Source organism: Oncorhynchus mykiss, chromosome 2 (assembly GCF_057628025.1).
Source record: "Oncorhynchus mykiss isolate SJ-2025 chromosome 2, ASM5762802v1, whole genome shotgun sequence".
In the NCBI taxonomy this organism is placed as follows: domain Eukaryota; kingdom Metazoa; phylum Chordata; class Actinopteri; order Salmoniformes; family Salmonidae; genus Oncorhynchus; species Oncorhynchus mykiss.
Genome location: NC_143023.1, coordinates 7910674 through 7929268, shown reverse-complemented (window position 1 = coordinate 7929268; position 18595 = coordinate 7910674). Strand labels below are relative to the sequence as shown.

The 18595-nt window shown below is 49.4% G+C and overlaps 1 protein-coding gene across 1 annotated transcript in view; it reads right to left on the bottom strand.

The window, feature by feature from the left end:
* The window catches only part of LOC110534959 (serine/threonine-protein kinase 31), a 39587-nt gene that overhangs the window by 18348 nt on the left and 2644 nt on the right, over nucleotides 1-18595 (bottom strand). The window contains exons 6-17 of the mRNA XM_090187127.1: nucleotides 11656-11814; nucleotides 11331-11453; nucleotides 11027-11238; nucleotides 10777-10924; nucleotides 10552-10677; nucleotides 7596-7711; nucleotides 7218-7374; nucleotides 6875-7000; nucleotides 6427-6609; nucleotides 5958-6080; nucleotides 5466-5585; nucleotides 2983-3114 (exon numbers count right to left, since the gene is read on the bottom strand). Coding sequence (XP_090043253.1) covers nucleotides 2983-3114; nucleotides 5466-5585; nucleotides 5958-6080; nucleotides 6427-6609; nucleotides 6875-7000; nucleotides 7218-7374; nucleotides 7596-7711; nucleotides 10552-10677; nucleotides 10777-10924; nucleotides 11027-11238; nucleotides 11331-11453; nucleotides 11656-11814 — 1725 coding nt within the window. The remainder of the gene's footprint in view (nucleotides 1-2982; nucleotides 3115-5465; nucleotides 5586-5957; nucleotides 6081-6426; nucleotides 6610-6874; nucleotides 7001-7217; nucleotides 7375-7595; nucleotides 7712-10551; nucleotides 10678-10776; nucleotides 10925-11026; nucleotides 11239-11330; nucleotides 11454-11655; nucleotides 11815-18595) is intronic.

The window sequence follows — 18595 nt, the reverse complement described above, 5'->3', positions numbered from 1 at the left end:
GTGCTGTCTGCTGATAGAATGATGGAGAACAGTAGCTCCATATAAGTCAGCACGCTGTCTGCTGATAGAATGATGGAGAACAGTAGCTCCACATCAGTCAGAGTGCTGTCTGCTGATAGAATGATGGAGAACAGTAGCTACACATCAGTCAGAGTGCTGTCTGCTGATAGAATGATGGAGAACAGTAGCTACACATCAGTCAGAGTGCTGTCTGCTGATAGAATGATGGAGAACAGTAGCTACACATCAGTCAGAGTGCTGTCTGCTGATAGAATGATGGAGAACAGTAGCTACACATCAGTCAGAGTGCTGTCTGCTGATAGAATGATGGAGAACAGTAGCTACACATCAGTCAGAGTGCTGTCTGCTGATAGAATGATGGAGAACAGTAGCTACACATCAGTCAGAGTGCTGTCTGCTGATAGAATGATGGAGAACAGTAGCTCCACATCAGTCAGAGTGCTGTCTGCTGATAGAATGATGGAGAACAGTAGCTACACATCAGTCAGTGCTGTCTGCTGATAGAATGATGGAGAACAGTAGCTCCATATCAGTCAGAGTGCTGTCTGCTGATAGAATGATGGAGAACAGTAGCTACACATCAGTCAGAGTGCTGTCTGCTGATAGAATGATGGAGAACAGTAGCTCCACATCAGTCAGAGTGCTGTCTGCTGATAGAATGATGGAGAACAGTAGCTCCACATCAGTCAGTGCTGTCTGCTGATAGAATGATGGAGAACAGTAGCTCCACATCAGAGTGCTGTCTGCTGATAGAATGATGGAGAACAGTAGCTACACATCAGAGTGCTGTCTGCTGATAGAATGATGGAGAACAGTAGTGCTGTCTGCTGATAGAATGATGGAGAACAGTAGTGCTGTCTGCTGATAGAATGATGGAGAACAGTAGCTACACATCAGTCAGAGTGCTGTCTGCTGATAGAATGATGGAGAACAGTAGCTACACATCAGAGTGCTGTCTGCTGATAGAATGATGGAGAACAGTAGTGCTGTCTGCTGATAGAATGATGGAGAACAGTAGCTACACATCAGAGTGCTGTCTGCTGATAGAATGATGGAGAACAGTAGCTCCACATCAGTCAGAGTGCTGTCTGCTGATAGAATGATGGAGAACAGTAGCTACACATCAGTCAGAGTGCTATCTGCTGATAGAATGATGGAGAACAGTAGCTACACATCAGTCAGAGCGCTGTCTGCTGATAGAATGATGGAGAACAGTAGCTACACATCAGTCAGAGTGCTGTCTGCTGATAGAATGATGGAGAACAGTAGCTCCACATCAGAGTGCTGTCTGCTGATAGAATGATGGAGAACAGTAGCTCCACATCAGTCAGAGTGCTGTCTGCTGATAGAATGATGGAGAACAGTAGCTACACATCAGTCAGAGCGCTGTCTGCTGATAGAATGATGGAGAACAGTAGCTACACATCAGTCAGAGTGCTGTCTGCTGATAGAATGATGGAGAACAGTAGCTCCACATCAGAGTGCTGTCTGCTGATAGAATGATGGAGAACAGTAGCTACATATCAGTCAGAGTGCTGTCTGCTGATAGAATGATGGAGAACAGTAGCTCCACATCAGAGTGCTGTCTGCTGATAGAATGATGGAGAACAGTAGCTCCATATCAGTCAGAGTGCTGTCTGCTGATAGAATGATGGAGAACAGTAGCTACACATCAGTCAGAGTGCTGTCTGCTGATAGAATGATGGAGAACAGTAGCTCCATATCAGTCAGAGTGCTGTCTGCTGATAGAATGATGGAGAACAGTAGCTCCACATCAGTCAGAGTGCTGTCTGCTGATAGAATGATGGAGAACAGTAGCTACACATCAGTCAGAGTGCTGTCTGCTGATAGAATGATGGAGAACAGTAGCTCCACATCAGTCAGAGTGCTGTCTGCTGATAGAATGATGGAGAACAGTAGCTACACATCAGTCAGAGTGCTGTCTGCTGATAGAATGATGGAGAACAGTAGCTACACATCAGTCAGAGTGCTGTCTGCTGATAGAATGATGGAGAACAGTAGCTACACATCAGTCAGAGTGCTGTCTGCTGATAGAATGATGGAGAACAGCAGCTACACATCAGAGTGCTGTCTGCTGATAGAATGATGGAGAACAGTAGCTACACATCAGTCAGAGTGCTGTCTGCTGATAGAATGATGGAGAACAGAAGCTACACATCAGAGTGCTGTCTGCTGATAGAATGATGGAGAACAGTAGCTCCATATCAGTCAGAGTGCTGTCTGCTGATAGAATGATGGAGAACAGTAGCTACACATCAGTCAGAGTGCTGTCTGCTGATAGAATGATGGAGAACAGTAGCTCCATATCAGTCAGAGTGCTGTCTGCTGATAGAATGATGGAGAACAGTAGCTACACATCAGTCATAGTGCTGTCTGCTGATAGAATGATGGAGAACAGTAGCTACACATCAGTCATAGTGCTGTCTGCTGATAGAATGATGGAGAACAGTAGCTACACATCAGTCATAGTGCTGTCTGCTGATAGAATGATGGAGAACAGTAGCTACACATCAGTCAGAGTGCTGTCTGCTGATAGAATGCCCGTTCCTGAATTCTCATCCGAGTGGAGAAGAGCAACTGAAGAACGAAATTAGTTTGATGCCGAACAGAAATTACAATAAGAAGCATTTTATATCTGCATTTACAAGACGCAGCAAGATATTTCTTATGAGATGTAAATGTATTTCCCTGTGTGAAAAGCATAGAATTCTGCATTAGGGTAACCCTTAAATTGAACTAGCTAGTTATCTAAGTAAATGGCTGAATTAATAAGGAAATGGGAAACATATTGCATTAATAAGGAAACATATCGTGTTCGCTTTCTGCCCTGTTTGACAAGTCAAAGCCCTTTGTATGAATGATCTGTACAACTAACACTGCAGCCTGATTTATGAGCCACGGTCAAAAGTAGGACACTAAATAGACTTCCTCGTCTCTCACCTCCTCCAGACTGGCCTCCTCCACCTGTCTCCACCTCAGCTGAGCCCTCAGGCTGCGGATTCGTTTCTTCACAGAGAACAGAGAGTCTGGAGTCGGGCTAGTATTCTGCCACTGTAGCATCTCACCCTTAAACTGAATAGAACACAAACAGAATGCAACACAAACGGAATAGAACACAAACAGAATGCAACACAAACGGAATAGAACACAAACAGAATGCAACACAAACGGAATAGAACACAAACAGAATGCAACACAAACGGAATAGAACACAAACAGAATGCAACAAACAGAATGCAACACAAACAGAATGCAACACAAACAGAATGCAACACAAACGGAATAGAACACAAACTGAATAGAACACAAACGGAATACAACACAAACGGAATACAACACAAACGGAATGCAACACAAACGGAATAGAACACAAACAGAATGCAACACAAACTGAATAGAACACAAACGGAATAGAACACAAACAGAATGCAACAGAAACGGAATAGAACACAAACAGAATGCAACACAAACGGAATAGAACACAAACAGAATAGAACACAAACAGAATGCAACACAAACGGAATAGAACACAAACAGAATGCAACACAAACAGAATAGAACACAAACAGAATGCAACACAAACGGAATAGAACACAAACAGAATGCAACACAAACAGAATAGAACACAAACGGAATAGAACACAAACAGAATGCAACACAAACTGAATAGAACACAAACAGAATGCAACACAAACGGAATAGAACACAAACGGAATGCAACACAAACTGAATAGAACACAAACTGAATAGAACACAAACTGAATGCAACACAAACTGAATGCAACACAAACTGAATGCAACACAAACTGAATGCAACACAAACTGAATAGAACACAAACTGAATAGAACACAAACTGAATAGAACACAAACGGAATAGAACACAAACAGAATGCAACACAAACAGAATAGAACACAAACAGAATAGAACACAAACGGAATAGAACACAAACTGAATAGAACACAAACTGAATAGAACACAAACTGAATGCAACACAAACTGAATGCAACAAACTGAATGCAACACAAACAGAATAGAACAGAAACAGAACGCAACAAACAGAATAGAACAGAAACAGAATGCAACACAAACAGAATGCAACACAAACTGAATAGAACACAAACAGAATGCAACACAAACTGAATAGAACACAAACAGAATGCAACACAAACGGAATAGAACACAAACTGAATAGAACACAAACGGAATGCAACACAAACGGAATGCAACACAAACGGAATAGAACACAAACTGAATAGAACACAAACGGAATAGAACACAAACAGAATGCAACACAAACGGAATAGAACACAAACTGAATAGAACACAAACGGAATGCAACACAAATGGAATGCAACACAAACGGAATGCAACACAAACTGAATAGAACACAAACGGAATAGAACACAAACTGAATAGAACACAAACGGAATGCAACACAAACGGAATGCAACACAAACTGAATAGAACACAAACAGAATAGAACACAAACTGAATAGAACACAAACAGAATGCAACACAAACGGAATAGAACACAAACAGAATGCAACACAAACGGAATAGAACAAACTGAATAGAACACAAACTGAATAGAACACAAACGGAATGCAACACAAACGGAATAGAACACAAACGGAATAGAACACAAACGGAATAGAACACAAACGGAATAGAACACAAACTGAATGCAACACAAACTGAATAGAACACAAACAGAATGCAACGCAAACTGAATAGAACGCAAACGGAATAGAACACAAACGGAATAGAACACAAACGGAATAGAACACAAACAGAATAGAACACAAACGGAATAGAACACAAACGGAATAGAACACAAACGGAATAGAACACAAACTGAAAAGAACACAAACTGAAAAGAACACAAACGGAATAGAACACAAACGGAATAGAACAAACTGAAAAGAACACAAACGGAATAGAACACAAACTGAATAGAACACAAACGGAATGCAACACAAACGGAATGCAACACAAACGGAATGCAACACAAACGGAATGCAACACAAACGGAATGCAACACAAACGGAATGCAACACAAACGGAATGCAACACAAACTGAATAGAACCCAAACGGAATAGAACACAAACTGAATAGAACACAAACGGAATAGAACACAAACGGAATAGAACATCCTTGATAAAGGAGAAAACATCAGTTTGAGAGATAAGAGCACATCTCCAGACTGCTAGTGTTCTGACACAGCAGAAAGAGAAGACAAACAGCAAGATCTACTCAGATCTACTCGCAGCATGAAGGGAAACTTTCAGGTTTTCTAGAAATCTTGGTTGGATGATTCCGGATTTCCTGCATATTCCCTCACAATTATGGGAATCTTCCAACCTTGATTTCTGGAAAATCTGGTAAGTAACCACTTTAAATATCGAAAACAATTCTCTCACCTTGGTGTTGAGCAGATATTTCTCCATAATGTCACTCAGCAGACTCTGCTCACTCTGAATGTGCTGCATGACTTTGTGGAAAGCGTTGGACACTGCCTTGGTCTCATGGTTGTTCTGCTCCTGTTGAGTAAACAAATAAGTCAACAACAAACAAACAGAGTAAAAAAACACGACGATGAGGTAATGCTGTGTTCAAAATAACAGAGAAATCTCAGACTTCAGTGTGTTTAAGACCACTGGGAACTCGGAGGGGGAGGGGGGCGTGCTAGTAGTTTTGAACGGTCATCCAACTCAGAATTCCAAGTCAGGAAACTCATCTTTCTAAAGCTCCAACTTTCCGCCCTGAAGATCACTGACATCATGTTTCCTAGTTGTCTTCAAAGCACCATAATACTCACTGACATGTAGCTGGACAGGTGAAATATGGGCCCTGGTCAAAAGTAGTGAACTATAAAGGGAATAGGGTGCCATTTGGGACGCAACCAAACTCACCCCGACTGACAGGGGAGAGTCCAGCTCCTTGGCCACGTTGTTCTCTGCCTGCTTCAGCAGCTCATTCACTCCGTCCACGATGTCATTCACTCCCACTACTGTGTTAGCTGACAGGCAGAAAAACTGAAGGGACATTGGAGGATTAGGATTTCCCAGACAAGCCCAATGCTTAACTAAAAAAAACTTTTGAACATGAACATGTTTCTTAGTCCACGAGGCTTAATCTGTGTCCGCGAAACCGGCCCAAAGTGTACAGTTCCATACCCAGGAAGACCTGGAGAACAATTACATGTCAAATCATGTTCCGTGGGCAAATCTTCAATCCCTTTAGTAAAGAGAACAGTTGTTTCCCCTTCCCACCCTTCACAGTACACACAAAAGCTTGGGAGAAATAAACCCAGACTCTCTTTTTAAAAGTTTCTTCATCCTCAGTTCACCCAAACCAAAACGGTACCGGGTCATTCTGTACCTTGCCAACGTTCTCCGACCAGGTACACAGGGCCTGGAGGGCCTTGTCCGTCCCGTCTCTGACAGAGCTGGTGAGCTGACTCCTCTGAGTCCTCCACTGGCAGTACTGCTCAAAGGCCTGCTCTCCAACATCACCCTCCATAGAGGCTGGACCAAACACTGCAGTCAGGGAGGAGCTCACCTCCTGTAACACGGACACAAGGGAACAACAGCTTGATCATAGCACGCGTCCCAAATAATACCCTATATAGAGCACTATGTAGGGAATAGGGTGCTATTTGTGCCACATCCTTAGGTGTTGATGCATCAGAGCATGTTCAGCTGATAGCCTTGATATAACCCCAATCCTGTAAAGTCATCTAGAAATAACAAACCCACTTCACATATTTGGAATGTTGAATGAAAAAAATATATTCAGATGACAGAATCCTAGTTTTCATTTTCAGTACCTCCAGTTTGTCCATGCGTTGTCTGACTGGCAAACACTCAGCCTCCTGAAGGAAGGACTCTACAGTGGCAGTCAGAACACCTCGCACCTTATTCCGGTTGTCTATCAGATCCCCAAGCTGCTCCTTCTGCAAAATGGACGCCAAAACATGGTCATTTCACTGATGAGAAACTGTATTCTGATCTGATGAGACACGTGTCTTTGTGTCCCAAATGGCAAACTATTCCCGATTTAGTGCACTACTTTCAACCAGACCACTATGGGCCCTGGTCTAAAGTAGTGCACTAAATAGGGAATAGGGTGCCATTTTGGATGCACACATTAATAGTAGGATGCAGACTGACCGTCTGACAGGCCTTGAGTTTCTCCTGAGCCAGGCTGTAATCTCTCCATGCCGACTCCAGCTTCTCCATGGCAACCGGGGCAGAGATGCTGTTGTTTATGACAATGTTGATAGACTCCGTAAGCCTGTCGCTATCCGTGTTACCTGGGTTTCTCTCTCTGTCCAGTAGAAATAAAACCACGATAATGCAAATCAATAGAAAGAGTTACTCAATGGGAAATGTTGAATTGTAAAAAAAAAAATAATAATAAATTAAAAACAGGGGGGGAGGGGGGGGGGGGGGGGGTCAGAAAATGGTACCTCATTACCATATAGTGCACTACTTTCGACCAGAGTGCACTATATAGGGCGCTATTTGCCACCCAGACCATCACAGTACCTTAATCCTCTCAGAGAATCGACTCTCTCAGCCAGTCGACAGAACCGTTCAGCCACCGCTGAGTCCAGGAGCTTATCCACTTGCTTCTCCTTCTTCTTTAACTGTCCCCTCATAGCCTAAACACAGGCAGAAGCATTCAAAACACCAAAGACAGAGACACAGTAGCACAAATCAAATCGTATGTCACATGCTTTGGAAACAACAGCTGTAGATTGACAGTAGAATGCTTACTTTTCCAACAATAGAGTGTTAGATTTTTTTTTTTTATCTAAAAAAAAAAAAAAGTCAATGGTGACACGAGGAATACATCCACAAGACAGACACCTGCTACATTGTTTATGCCGCCAATGAGGACATTAGCCACATTATCTACCTTCACGTTCCTTCAGTCTTTCATAACATTCATTCTAACTATAACCCAGGGCCCGGCTTCCCGATAGCGTTGGAATTTAGGTTTACAAGTGTTTTAATTACTCATCTTTCCTGCAACAGATGTAACACGCGTTCCCCAAAACACCAGGCAGAAAGAGCGTTCGCTAAGTGCGTTGGGCAACGCGTTGATACTGAAAGAAAAGGCAGCGCTGCTCTCGGCCCACTGGGCAAAATCTGATTGAATCAACATCGTTTCCATGCCATTTCAACCCCAAAAATCTATGTGATGAAGTTAAATCAAAGTGGGAAACTGATTGAATTTGCAAAAACTCATCAATGTAAGGGCATTTTAGTGTTTTTTTCACCCAACTTTTATTAACCTAAATCCAATGACATGGTGACATTTGTCGTGGATTTCACGTTGAATTCACGGTTAGTTGACAACTCAACCAAATGCAAATCAAACTAGACTTTTAACTGACGTCTCTGCCCAGTGGGTGATCAGCTTTTCTCCATTCAAATCTGACCTTAACATTAGAATTATTCTACAATACTGACGACAGAACAGCTCCTAGATATATTATCAGCTAATGGCTGCAAGTATTGGAGGCGGCTTATTCCATAATGCACTCATTCATTGGCACACGTTGTTACACATGAAATATACTGAGGCAAAAATTGACAGACCGTGTAGCCTACAAACATTTTAAATAATGCAGTCATCTAGGTTCTCATTTTAAGCATATTTTTATATTTTTCTTGTTCAATTGTAAAGACCGAGGCAGACGAAAACAAAGTGAGTTTTGAAGTGCAACTTTACTAAAGATGGTTTGGGGAAACAGCTGGGATATTTAGCAATGTTCCTAGGAAGGTTCTATCGATGAACTTAGCATTAAGATGCTTTTGGGAAACCAGACCCAGGTCTATCCCCTTAAAACCTCATACCTGCACTACCATGTCCCTTCCACACTTACAACCCTGCCAAAAAAAAAAACATTGTTGAGGACAAAGCCAAACATTTGCATTATACACTGAACAAAAATATAAACGCAACATGTAAAGTGTTGGTCCCATGTTTCATGAGTTGAAATAAAATATCATTTTTTTTCCCATATGCACAAAAAGCTTATTTTTCTCAGATGTTGTGCACAAATGTGTTTACATCGCTGTTAGTGAGCATTTCTACTTTGCCAAAATAATCCATCCACCTGACAGGTGTGGCATATCAATTAGTGTATTAAACAGCATGATCATTACACAGGTGCACCTTGTGCTGGGGACAATAAAAAGCCACTAAAATGTGCAGTTTTGTCACAACACAATGCCACCGATGTCTCAAGTTTTGGGGGAGTGTGCAATTGGCATGCTGACTGCAGGAATGTCCACCAGAGCTGTTGCCAGAGAATTGAATGTTAATTCCTCTACCATAAGCTGCCTGCAACATAGTTTTAGAGAATTTGCAGTACGTCCAACCACCCTCAAAACCACAAACCTTGTGTAACCACGCCAGCCCAGGACCTCCACATCCAACTTCTTCATTTGATGAAACTGTGGGTTTGCACAACCAAAGAATTTCTCAGGGAAGCTCATCTGCGTGCTCGTCGTCCTCGCCAGAGACTTGACCTGACCAGTTTGGTGTCGTAACAGACTTCAGTGGGCAAATACTCACCTTTGATGGCAACTGGCATGCTGGAGAAGTGTGCTCTTCACGGATGAATGTCCCAGTCCTTCCATTGCCTCATACTTGCCAGACATGTCACCCATTGAGCATGTGTGGGATGCTCTGGATCGACGTGTACGACAGCGTGTTCCAGTTCCCTCCAATATCCAGCAACTCGGCACAGCCATTAATGAGTGGGACAACATTCCACAGGCCAATCAACAGCCTGATCAACTCTATGCGAAGGAGATGTATCACTCTGCACGAGGCAAATGGTGGTCACTCCAGATACTGACTGGTTCTCTGATCCACCAAGACCCTACCTTTTATTTATTTTTTTATAAAGCTATCTGTTACCAACAGATGCATATCTGTATTTCCAGTCATGTGAAATCCATAGATTAGGTGTGGTGAGGGTTGAATGTAGACTCGGTATTGTGTTGTGGTGAGGGTTGAATGTGCTGTGGTGAGGGTTGAATGTGCTGTGGTGAGGGTTGAATGTGCTGTGGTGAGGGTTGAATGTGCTGTGGTGAGGGTTGAATGTGCTGTGGTGAGGGTTGAATGTAGACTCGTTAATGTGCTGTGGTGAGGGTTGAATGTGCTGTGGTGAGGGTTGAATGTGCTGTGGTGAGAGTTGAATGTAGACTCGTTAATGTGATGTGGTGAGGGTTGAATGTAGACTCGTTAATGTGGTGAGGTGAGGGTTGAATGTGCTGTGGTGAGGGTTGAATGTAGACTCGTTAATGTGCTGTGGTGAGGGGTTGAATGTTGACTCGTTAATGTGCTGTGTTAAGAATTGAATGTCGACTTGTTAATGTGCTGTGGTGAGAATTGTATGTTGACTTCTTAATGCTATGTGTTCATGAGCAGGTGCTCAGGGACAATTGACTAGTAGAAATCTGCTCCATACGACACCAGTCTCACCTGCACTTCCTGTTTGGCAACTTGCAGGTGTTTCTCCAGCTGCTCTGATTGGTTCTGGAGTGTGTTCCTCTCCACCTTCCATCTCTCTGCCTCTTCAGCATAATTAGCAGTCTCCTCTTTCAACTTCTGAAATGACAACACAAGACGATACTCATACATAACTAATGTCCTGGAAAGCTTGCCGTGTGAGTGTGTCAGTGTGTCTCTCCACTCTGTTTGTTCAACCTGGAGCTCTGAGAGGCTGTCTCTCAGCTGGTCCTCCCTGCGCTGGGTCTCTCGTTCTGCCTTCAGCCTCTGGTTCTCCTCCACCAGCTCCTGGTCCATCTTCTTCATTAGGTTGGCAGCATGCTGGGCTGTGGCCTTGCTCTTCTCCCTGAGCAGGAGTTAAAACACACAGGCTGACAGAAAACACAGTCCTAGACAGACGGGTGTCTTACTTCATTATCCCAGAGGAACAGACAGACAGGTATCTTACTTCATTGAAAGGGGACTCTGGTCGGGGAAAGCAGGCCGTAGTTTGGGCATGCAGACTGTAGAGCCAGGCATGTCCCCATCCCCCTGGGGGCCAGGCCAATCCAACACCCGCTGAGGCCACGGGCAATGGGACTCCTGCAGGGCCCGCACAGACATGGGGCCCTCACGGTTACTCCCCGGGAGGGTGAACTTGGCAAACTTCATCTTCAAAACCTAAGAGAGCATTTTATTGTCAGTTTTCAAGATGTGCCTTGAGTCATAATAACTCCTTACAGGACGTAACAGACAGAGGTTTGTTTGAGGACCTCTTCACCGATGTCCAGGTTTCCCTGAAAGGCCTGGACCAGGACGGTCCCGTCCAAGCAGACAGACTTCTTCTGGATGCGGACCTTCTTCCCATAGATCAGATTCTGAAGGAAGGCCTTTCCCTAAAGAGCAAAACAAGACAATGCACATTTTGTGAGCAGAAGGACTCTACTGAAAATACATCACAATGTGTCAACCCATTCACACATATATGACACCAAATACTAAACACGAACCCTTAAGATAAGAATCCTATTTTACGAGGGAGACCTGCCATATTTCCACATAGACATTAATGACAGCACATGGAGAGGAACTGAGTACCTGCAGGAAATGTGCTGAGTCTTGGTCAGTGGACACACTGAAGCACTGGAACTTGTACTTCTTGGCCAGACAAGGTGCCTGTAGATCCCCTGGCAGCTCCACCAGAGCTGACCGACTGACTAACTCTGTGTTCCCATAGTCAATGTAGGACACGTGAAACTGGACACAAGGTGGAGATTGGAATGTCAGTCTGCATCCCAAATGACATCCTATTCCCTATATAACGCACTACTTTTGACCAGGGCCTATAGGGATAAGTAGTGCACTATAGGGAATAGGGTGTCATTTGGAAACAATGTTTCTTTTAAAGACAAGTTGGATACATAATCAGTCAGCACCACAGCCAGCCTCCTCACGCCAGTCAGCACCACAGCCAGCCTCCTCACGCCAGTCAGCACCACAGCCAGCCTCCTCACGTCAGTCAGCACCACAGCCAGCCTCCTCACGCCAGTCATCACAACAGCCAGCCTCCTCACGCCAGTCAGCACCACAGCCAGCCTCCTCACGCCAGTCAGCACAACAGCAAGACTCCTCACATCAGTCAGCACAACAGCCTCCTCACGTCAGTCATCACCACAGCCAGCCTCCTCATATCAGTCATCACCACAGCCAGCCTCCACACCCGTCATCACCACAGCCAGCCTCCTCACATCAGTCATCACCACAGCCAGCCTCCTCACATCAGTCATCACCACAACCTCCTCACGCCAGTCAGCACCACAGCCTCCTCACGCCAGTCAGCACCACAGCCAGCCTCCTCACGCCAGTCATCACCACAGCCAGCCTCCTCACATCAGTCAGCACCACAGCCTCCTCACGCCAGTCAGCACCACAGCCAGCCTCCTCACGCCAGTCAGCACCACAGCCAGCCTCCTCACGCCAGTCAGCACCACAGCCAGCCTCCTCACGCCAGTCAGCACCACAGCCAGCCTCCTCACGCCAGTCATCACCACAGCCAGCCTCCTCACGTCAGTCATCACCACAGCCTCCTCACGTCAGTCATCACCACAGCCTCCTCACGTCAGTCATCACCACAGCCTCCTCACGTCAGTCATCACCACAGCCTCCTCACGTCAGTCATCACCACAGCCTCCTCACGTCAGTCATCACCACAGCCTCCTCACGTCAGTCATCACCACAGCCTCCTCACGTCAGTCATCACCACAGCCTCCTCACGTCAGTCATCACCACAGCCTCCTCACGTCAGTCAGCACCACAGCCAGCCTCCTCACGCCAGTCATCACCACAGCCAGCCTCCTCACATCAGTCATCACCACAGCCTCCTCACGCCAGTCAGCACCACAGCCAGCCTCCTCACGCCAGTCAGCACCACAGCCAGCCTCCTCACGCCAGTCAGCACCACAGCCAGCCTCCTCACGCCAGTCAGCACCACAGCCAGCCTCCTCACGCCAGTCAGCACCACAGCCAGCCTCCTCACGCCAGTCAGCACCACAGCCAGCCTCCTCACGCCAGTCATCACCACAGCCTCCTCACGCCAGTCAGCACCACAGCCTCCTCACGCCAGTCAGCACCACAGCCAGCCTCCTCACGCCAGTCATCACCACAGCCAGCCTCCTCACATCAGTCATCACCACAGCCTCCTCACGTCAGTCAGCACCACAGCCAGCCTCCTCACGCCAGTCAGCACCACAGCCAGCCTCCTCACGCCAGTCAGCACCACAGCCAGCCTCCTCACGCCAGTCAGCACCACAGCCAGCCTCCTCACGCCAGTCAGCACCACAGCCAGCCTCCTCACGCCAGTCAGCACCACAGCCAGCCTCCTCACGTCAGTCATCACCACAGCCAGCCTTCTCACGTCAGTCATCACCACAGCCAGCCTTCTCACGTCAGTCATCACCACAGCCAGCCTCCTCACGTCAGTCATCACCACAGCCTCCTCACGTCAGTCATCACCACAGCTTCCTCAAGTCAGTCATCACCACAGCCTCCTCACGTCAGTCATCCCCACAGCCTCCTCAAGTCAGTCATCACCACAGCCTCCTCACGTCAGTCAGCACCACAGCCAACCTCCTCACGTCAGTCAGCACAACAGCCAGCCTCCTCACGTCAGTCAGCACCACAGCCAGCCTCCTCACGTCAGTCTGCACCACAGCCAGCCTCCTCACGTCAGTCATCACCACAGCCAGCCTCCTCACGTCAGTCATCACCACAGCCAGCCTCCTCACGCCAGTCATCACCACAGCCAGCCTCCTCACGTCAGTCATCACCACAGCCAGCCTCCTCACGCCAGTCATCACCACAGCCAGCCTCCTCACGCCAGTCATCACCACAGCCAGCCTCCTCACATCAGTCATCACCACAGCCTCCTCACGCCAGTCAGCACCACAGCCAGCCTCCTCACGCCAGTCAGCACCACAGCCTCCTCACGTCAGTCATCACCACAGCCTCCTCACGTCAGTCATCACCACAGCCTCCTCACGTCAGTCATCACCACAGCCTCCTCACGTCAGTCATCACCACAGCCTCCTCACGTCAGTCATCACCACAGCCTCCTCACGTCAGTCAGCACCACAGCCAACCTCCTCACGTCAGTCAGCACAACAGCCAGCCTCCTCACGCCAGTCAGCACAACAGCCAGCCTCCTCACGCCAGTCAGCACAACAGCCAGCCTCCTCACGTCAGTCATCACAACAGCCAGCCTCCTCACGTCAGTCAGCACAACAGCCAGCCTCCTCATGTCAGTCAGCACCACAGCCAACCTCCTCACGTCAGTCAGCACAACAGCCAGCCTCCTCACGTCAGTCAGCACCACAGCCAGCCTCCTCACGCCAGTCAGCACAACAGCCAGCCTCCTCACGTCAGTCATCACCACAGCCTCCTCACGTCAGTCATCACCACAGCCAGCCGTCTCACATCAGTCATCACCACAGCCAGCCTCCTCACGTCAGTCATCACCACAGCCTCCTCACGTTAGTCATCACCACAGCCAGCCTCCTCACGCCAGTCATCACCACAGCCAGCCTCCTCACGCCAGTCATCACCACAGCCAGCCTCCTCACATCAGTCATCACCACAGCCTCCTCACGCCAGTCAGCACCACAGCCAGCCTCCTCACGCCAGTCAGCACCACAGCCAGCCTCCTCACGCCAGTCAGCACCACAGCCAGCCTCCTCACGCCAGTCAGCACCACAGCCAGCCTCCTCACGCCAGTCAGCACCACAGCCAGCCTCCTCACGCCAGTCAGCACCACAGCCAGCCTCCTCACGCCAGTCATCACCACAGCCAGCCTCCTCACGTCAGTCATCACCACAGCCTCCTCACGTCAGTCATCACCACAGCCTCCTCACGTCAGTCATCACCACAGCCTCCTCACGTCAGTCATCACCACAGCCTCCTCACGTCAGTCATCACCACAGCCTCCTCACGTCAGTCATCACCACAGCCTCCTCACGTCAGTCATCACCACAGCCTCCTCACGTCAGTCATCACCACAGCCAGCCTTCTCACGCCAGTCATCACCACAGCCAGCCTCCTCACGCCAGTCATCACCACAGCCAGCCTCCTCACGCCAGTCATCACCACAGCCAGCCTCCTCACGCCAGTCATCACCACAGCCTCCTCACGTCAGTCATCACCACAGCCTCCTCACGTCAGTCATCACCACAGCCTCCTCACGTCAGTCATCACCACAGCCTCCTCACGTCAGTCATCACCACAGCCTCCTCACGTCAGTCATCACCACAGCCTCCTCACGTCAGTCATCACCACACGTCAGTCAGTCATCAACCAGCCCAATTCACGTCAGTTATCACCACAGCCAGCCTCCTCACGTCAGTCATCACCACAGCCAGCCTCCTCACGCCAGTCATCACCACAGCCAGCCTCCTCACGCCAGTCATCACCACAGCCAGCCTCCTCACGCCAGTCATCACCACAGCCAGCCTCCTCACGCCAGTCATCACCACAGCCAGCCTCCTCACGCCAGTCATCACCACAGCCAGCCTCCTCACGCCAGTCATCACCACAGCCAGCCTCCTCACGTCAGTCATCACCACAGCCTCCTCACGTCAGTCATCACCACAGCCTCCTCACGTCAGTCATCACCACAGCCTCCTCACGTCAGTCATCACCACAGCCTCCTCACGTCACTCATCACCACAGCCTCCTCACGTCAGTCACCACCACAGCCTCATGTCAGTCATCACCACAGCCAGCCTCCTCACGTCAGTCATCACCACACGTCAGTCAGTCATCAACCAGCCCAATTCACGTCAGTTATCACCACAGCCAGCCTCCTCACGTCAGTCATCACCACAGCCAGCCTCCTCACGCCAGTCATCACCACAGCCAGCCTCCTCACGCCAGTCATCACCACAGCCAGCCTCCTCACGCCAGTCATCACCACAGCCAGCCTCCTCACGCCAGTCATCACCACAGCCAGCCTCCTCACGCCAGTCATCACCACAGCCAGCCTCCTCACGTCAGTCATCACCACAGCCTCCTCACGTCAGTCATCACCACAGCCTCCTCACGTCAGTCATCACCACAGCCTCCTCACGTCACTCATCACCACAGCCTCCTCACGTCAGTCATCACCACAGCCTCATGTCAGTCATCACCACAGCCTCATGTCAGTCATCACCACAGCCAGCCTTCTCACGTCAGTCATCACCACAGCCTCACGTCAGTCATCACCACAGCCTCCTCACGTCAGTCATCACCACAGCCTCCTCACGTCAGTCATCACCACAGCCTCATGTCAGTCATCACCACAGCCAGCCTCCTCACGTCAGTCATCACCACAGCCTCCTCACGTCAGTCATCACCACAGCCTCCTCACGTCAGTCATCACCACAGCCTCCTCACGTCAGTCATCACCACAGCCTCCTCACGTCAGTCATCACCACAGCTTCCTCAAGTCAGTCATCACCACAGCCTCCTCACGTCAGTCATCCCCACAGCCTCCTCAAGTCAGTCATCACCACAGCCTCCTCACGTCAGTCAGCACCACAGCCAACCTCCTCACGTCAGTCAGCACAACAGCCAGCCTCCTCACGTCAGTCAGCACCACAGCCAGCCTCCTCACGTCAGTCTGCACCACAGCCAGCCTCCTCACGTCAGTCATCACCACAGCCAGCCTCCTCACGTCAGTCATCACCACAGCCAGCCTCCTCACGCCAGTCATCACCACAGCCAGCCTCCTCACGTCAGTCATCACCACAGCCAGCCTCCTCACGCCAGTCATCACCACAGCCAGCCTCCTCACGCCAGTCATCACCACAGCCAGCCTCCTCACATCAGTCATCACCACAGCCTCCTCACGCCAGTCAGCACCACAGCCAGCCTCCTCACGCCAGTCAGCACCACAGCCTCCTCACGTCAGTCATCACCACAGCCTCCTCACGTCAGTCATCACCACAGCCTCCTCACGTCAGTCATCACCACAGCCTCCTCACGTCAGTCATCACCACAGCCTCCTCACGTCAGTCATCACCACAGCCTCCTCACGTCAGTCAGCACCACAGCCAACCTCCTCACGTCAGTCAGCACAACAGCCAGCCTCCTCACGCCAGTCAGCACAACAGCCAGCCTCCTCACGCCAGTCAGCACAACAGCCAGCCTCCTCACGTCAGTCATCACAACAGCCAGCCTCCTCACGTCAGTCAGCACAACAGCCAGCCTCCTCATGTCAGTCAGCACCACAGCCAACCTCCTCACGTCAGTCAGCACAACAGCCAGCCTCCTCACGTCAGTCAGCACCACAGCCAGCCTCCTCACGCCAGTCAGCACAACAGCCAGCCTCCTCACGTCAGTCATCACCACAGCCTCCTCACGTCAGTCATCACCACAGCCAGCCGTCTCACATCAGTCATCACCACAGCCAGCCTCCTCACGTCAGTCATCACCACAGCCTCCTCACGTTAGTCATCACCACAGCCAGCCTCCTCACGCCAGTCATCACCACAGCCAGCCTCCTCACGCCAGTCATCACCACAGCCAGCCTCCTCACATCAGTCATCACCACAGCCTCCTCACGCCAGTCAGCACCACAGCCAGCCTCCTCACGCCAGTCAGCACCACAGCCAGCCTCCTCACGCCAGTCAGCACCACAGCCAGCCTCCTCACGCCAGTCAGCACCACAGCCAGCCTCCTCACGCCAGTCAGCACCACAGCCAGCCTCCTCACGCCAGTCAGCACCACAGCCAGCCTCCTCACGCCAGTCATCACCACAGCCAGCCTCCTCACGTCAGTCATCACCACAGCCTCCTCACGTCAGTCATCACCACAGCCTCCTCACGTCAGTCATCACCACAGCCTCCTCACGTCAGTCATCACCACAGCCTCCTCACGTCAGTCATCACCACAGCCTCCTCACGTCAGTCATCACCACAGCCTCCTCACGTCAGTCATCACCACAGCCAGCCTTCTCACGCCAGTCATCACCACAGCCAGCCTCCTCACGCCAGTCATCACCACAGCCAGCCTCCTCACGCCAGTCATCACCACAGCCAGCCTCCTCACGCCAGTCATCACCACAGCCTCCTCACGTCAGTCATCACCACAGCCTCCTCACGTCAGTCATCACCACAGCCTCCTCACGTCAGTCATCACCACAGCCTCCTCACGTCAGTCATCACCACAGCCTCCTCACGTCAGTCATCACCACAGCCTCCTCACGTCAGTCATCACCACACGTCAGTCAGTCATCAACCAGCCCAATTCACGTCAGTTATCACCACAGCCAGCCTCCTCACGTCAGTCATCACCACAGCCAGCCTCCTCACGCCAGTCATCACCACAGCCAGCCTCCTCACGCCAGTCATCACCACAGCCAGCCTCCTCACGCCAGTCATCACCACAGCCAGCCTCCTCACGCCAGTCATCACCACAGCCAGCCTCCTCACGCCAGTCATCACCACAGCCAGCCTCCTCACGCCAGTCATCACCACAGCCAGCCTCCTCACGTCAGTCATCACCA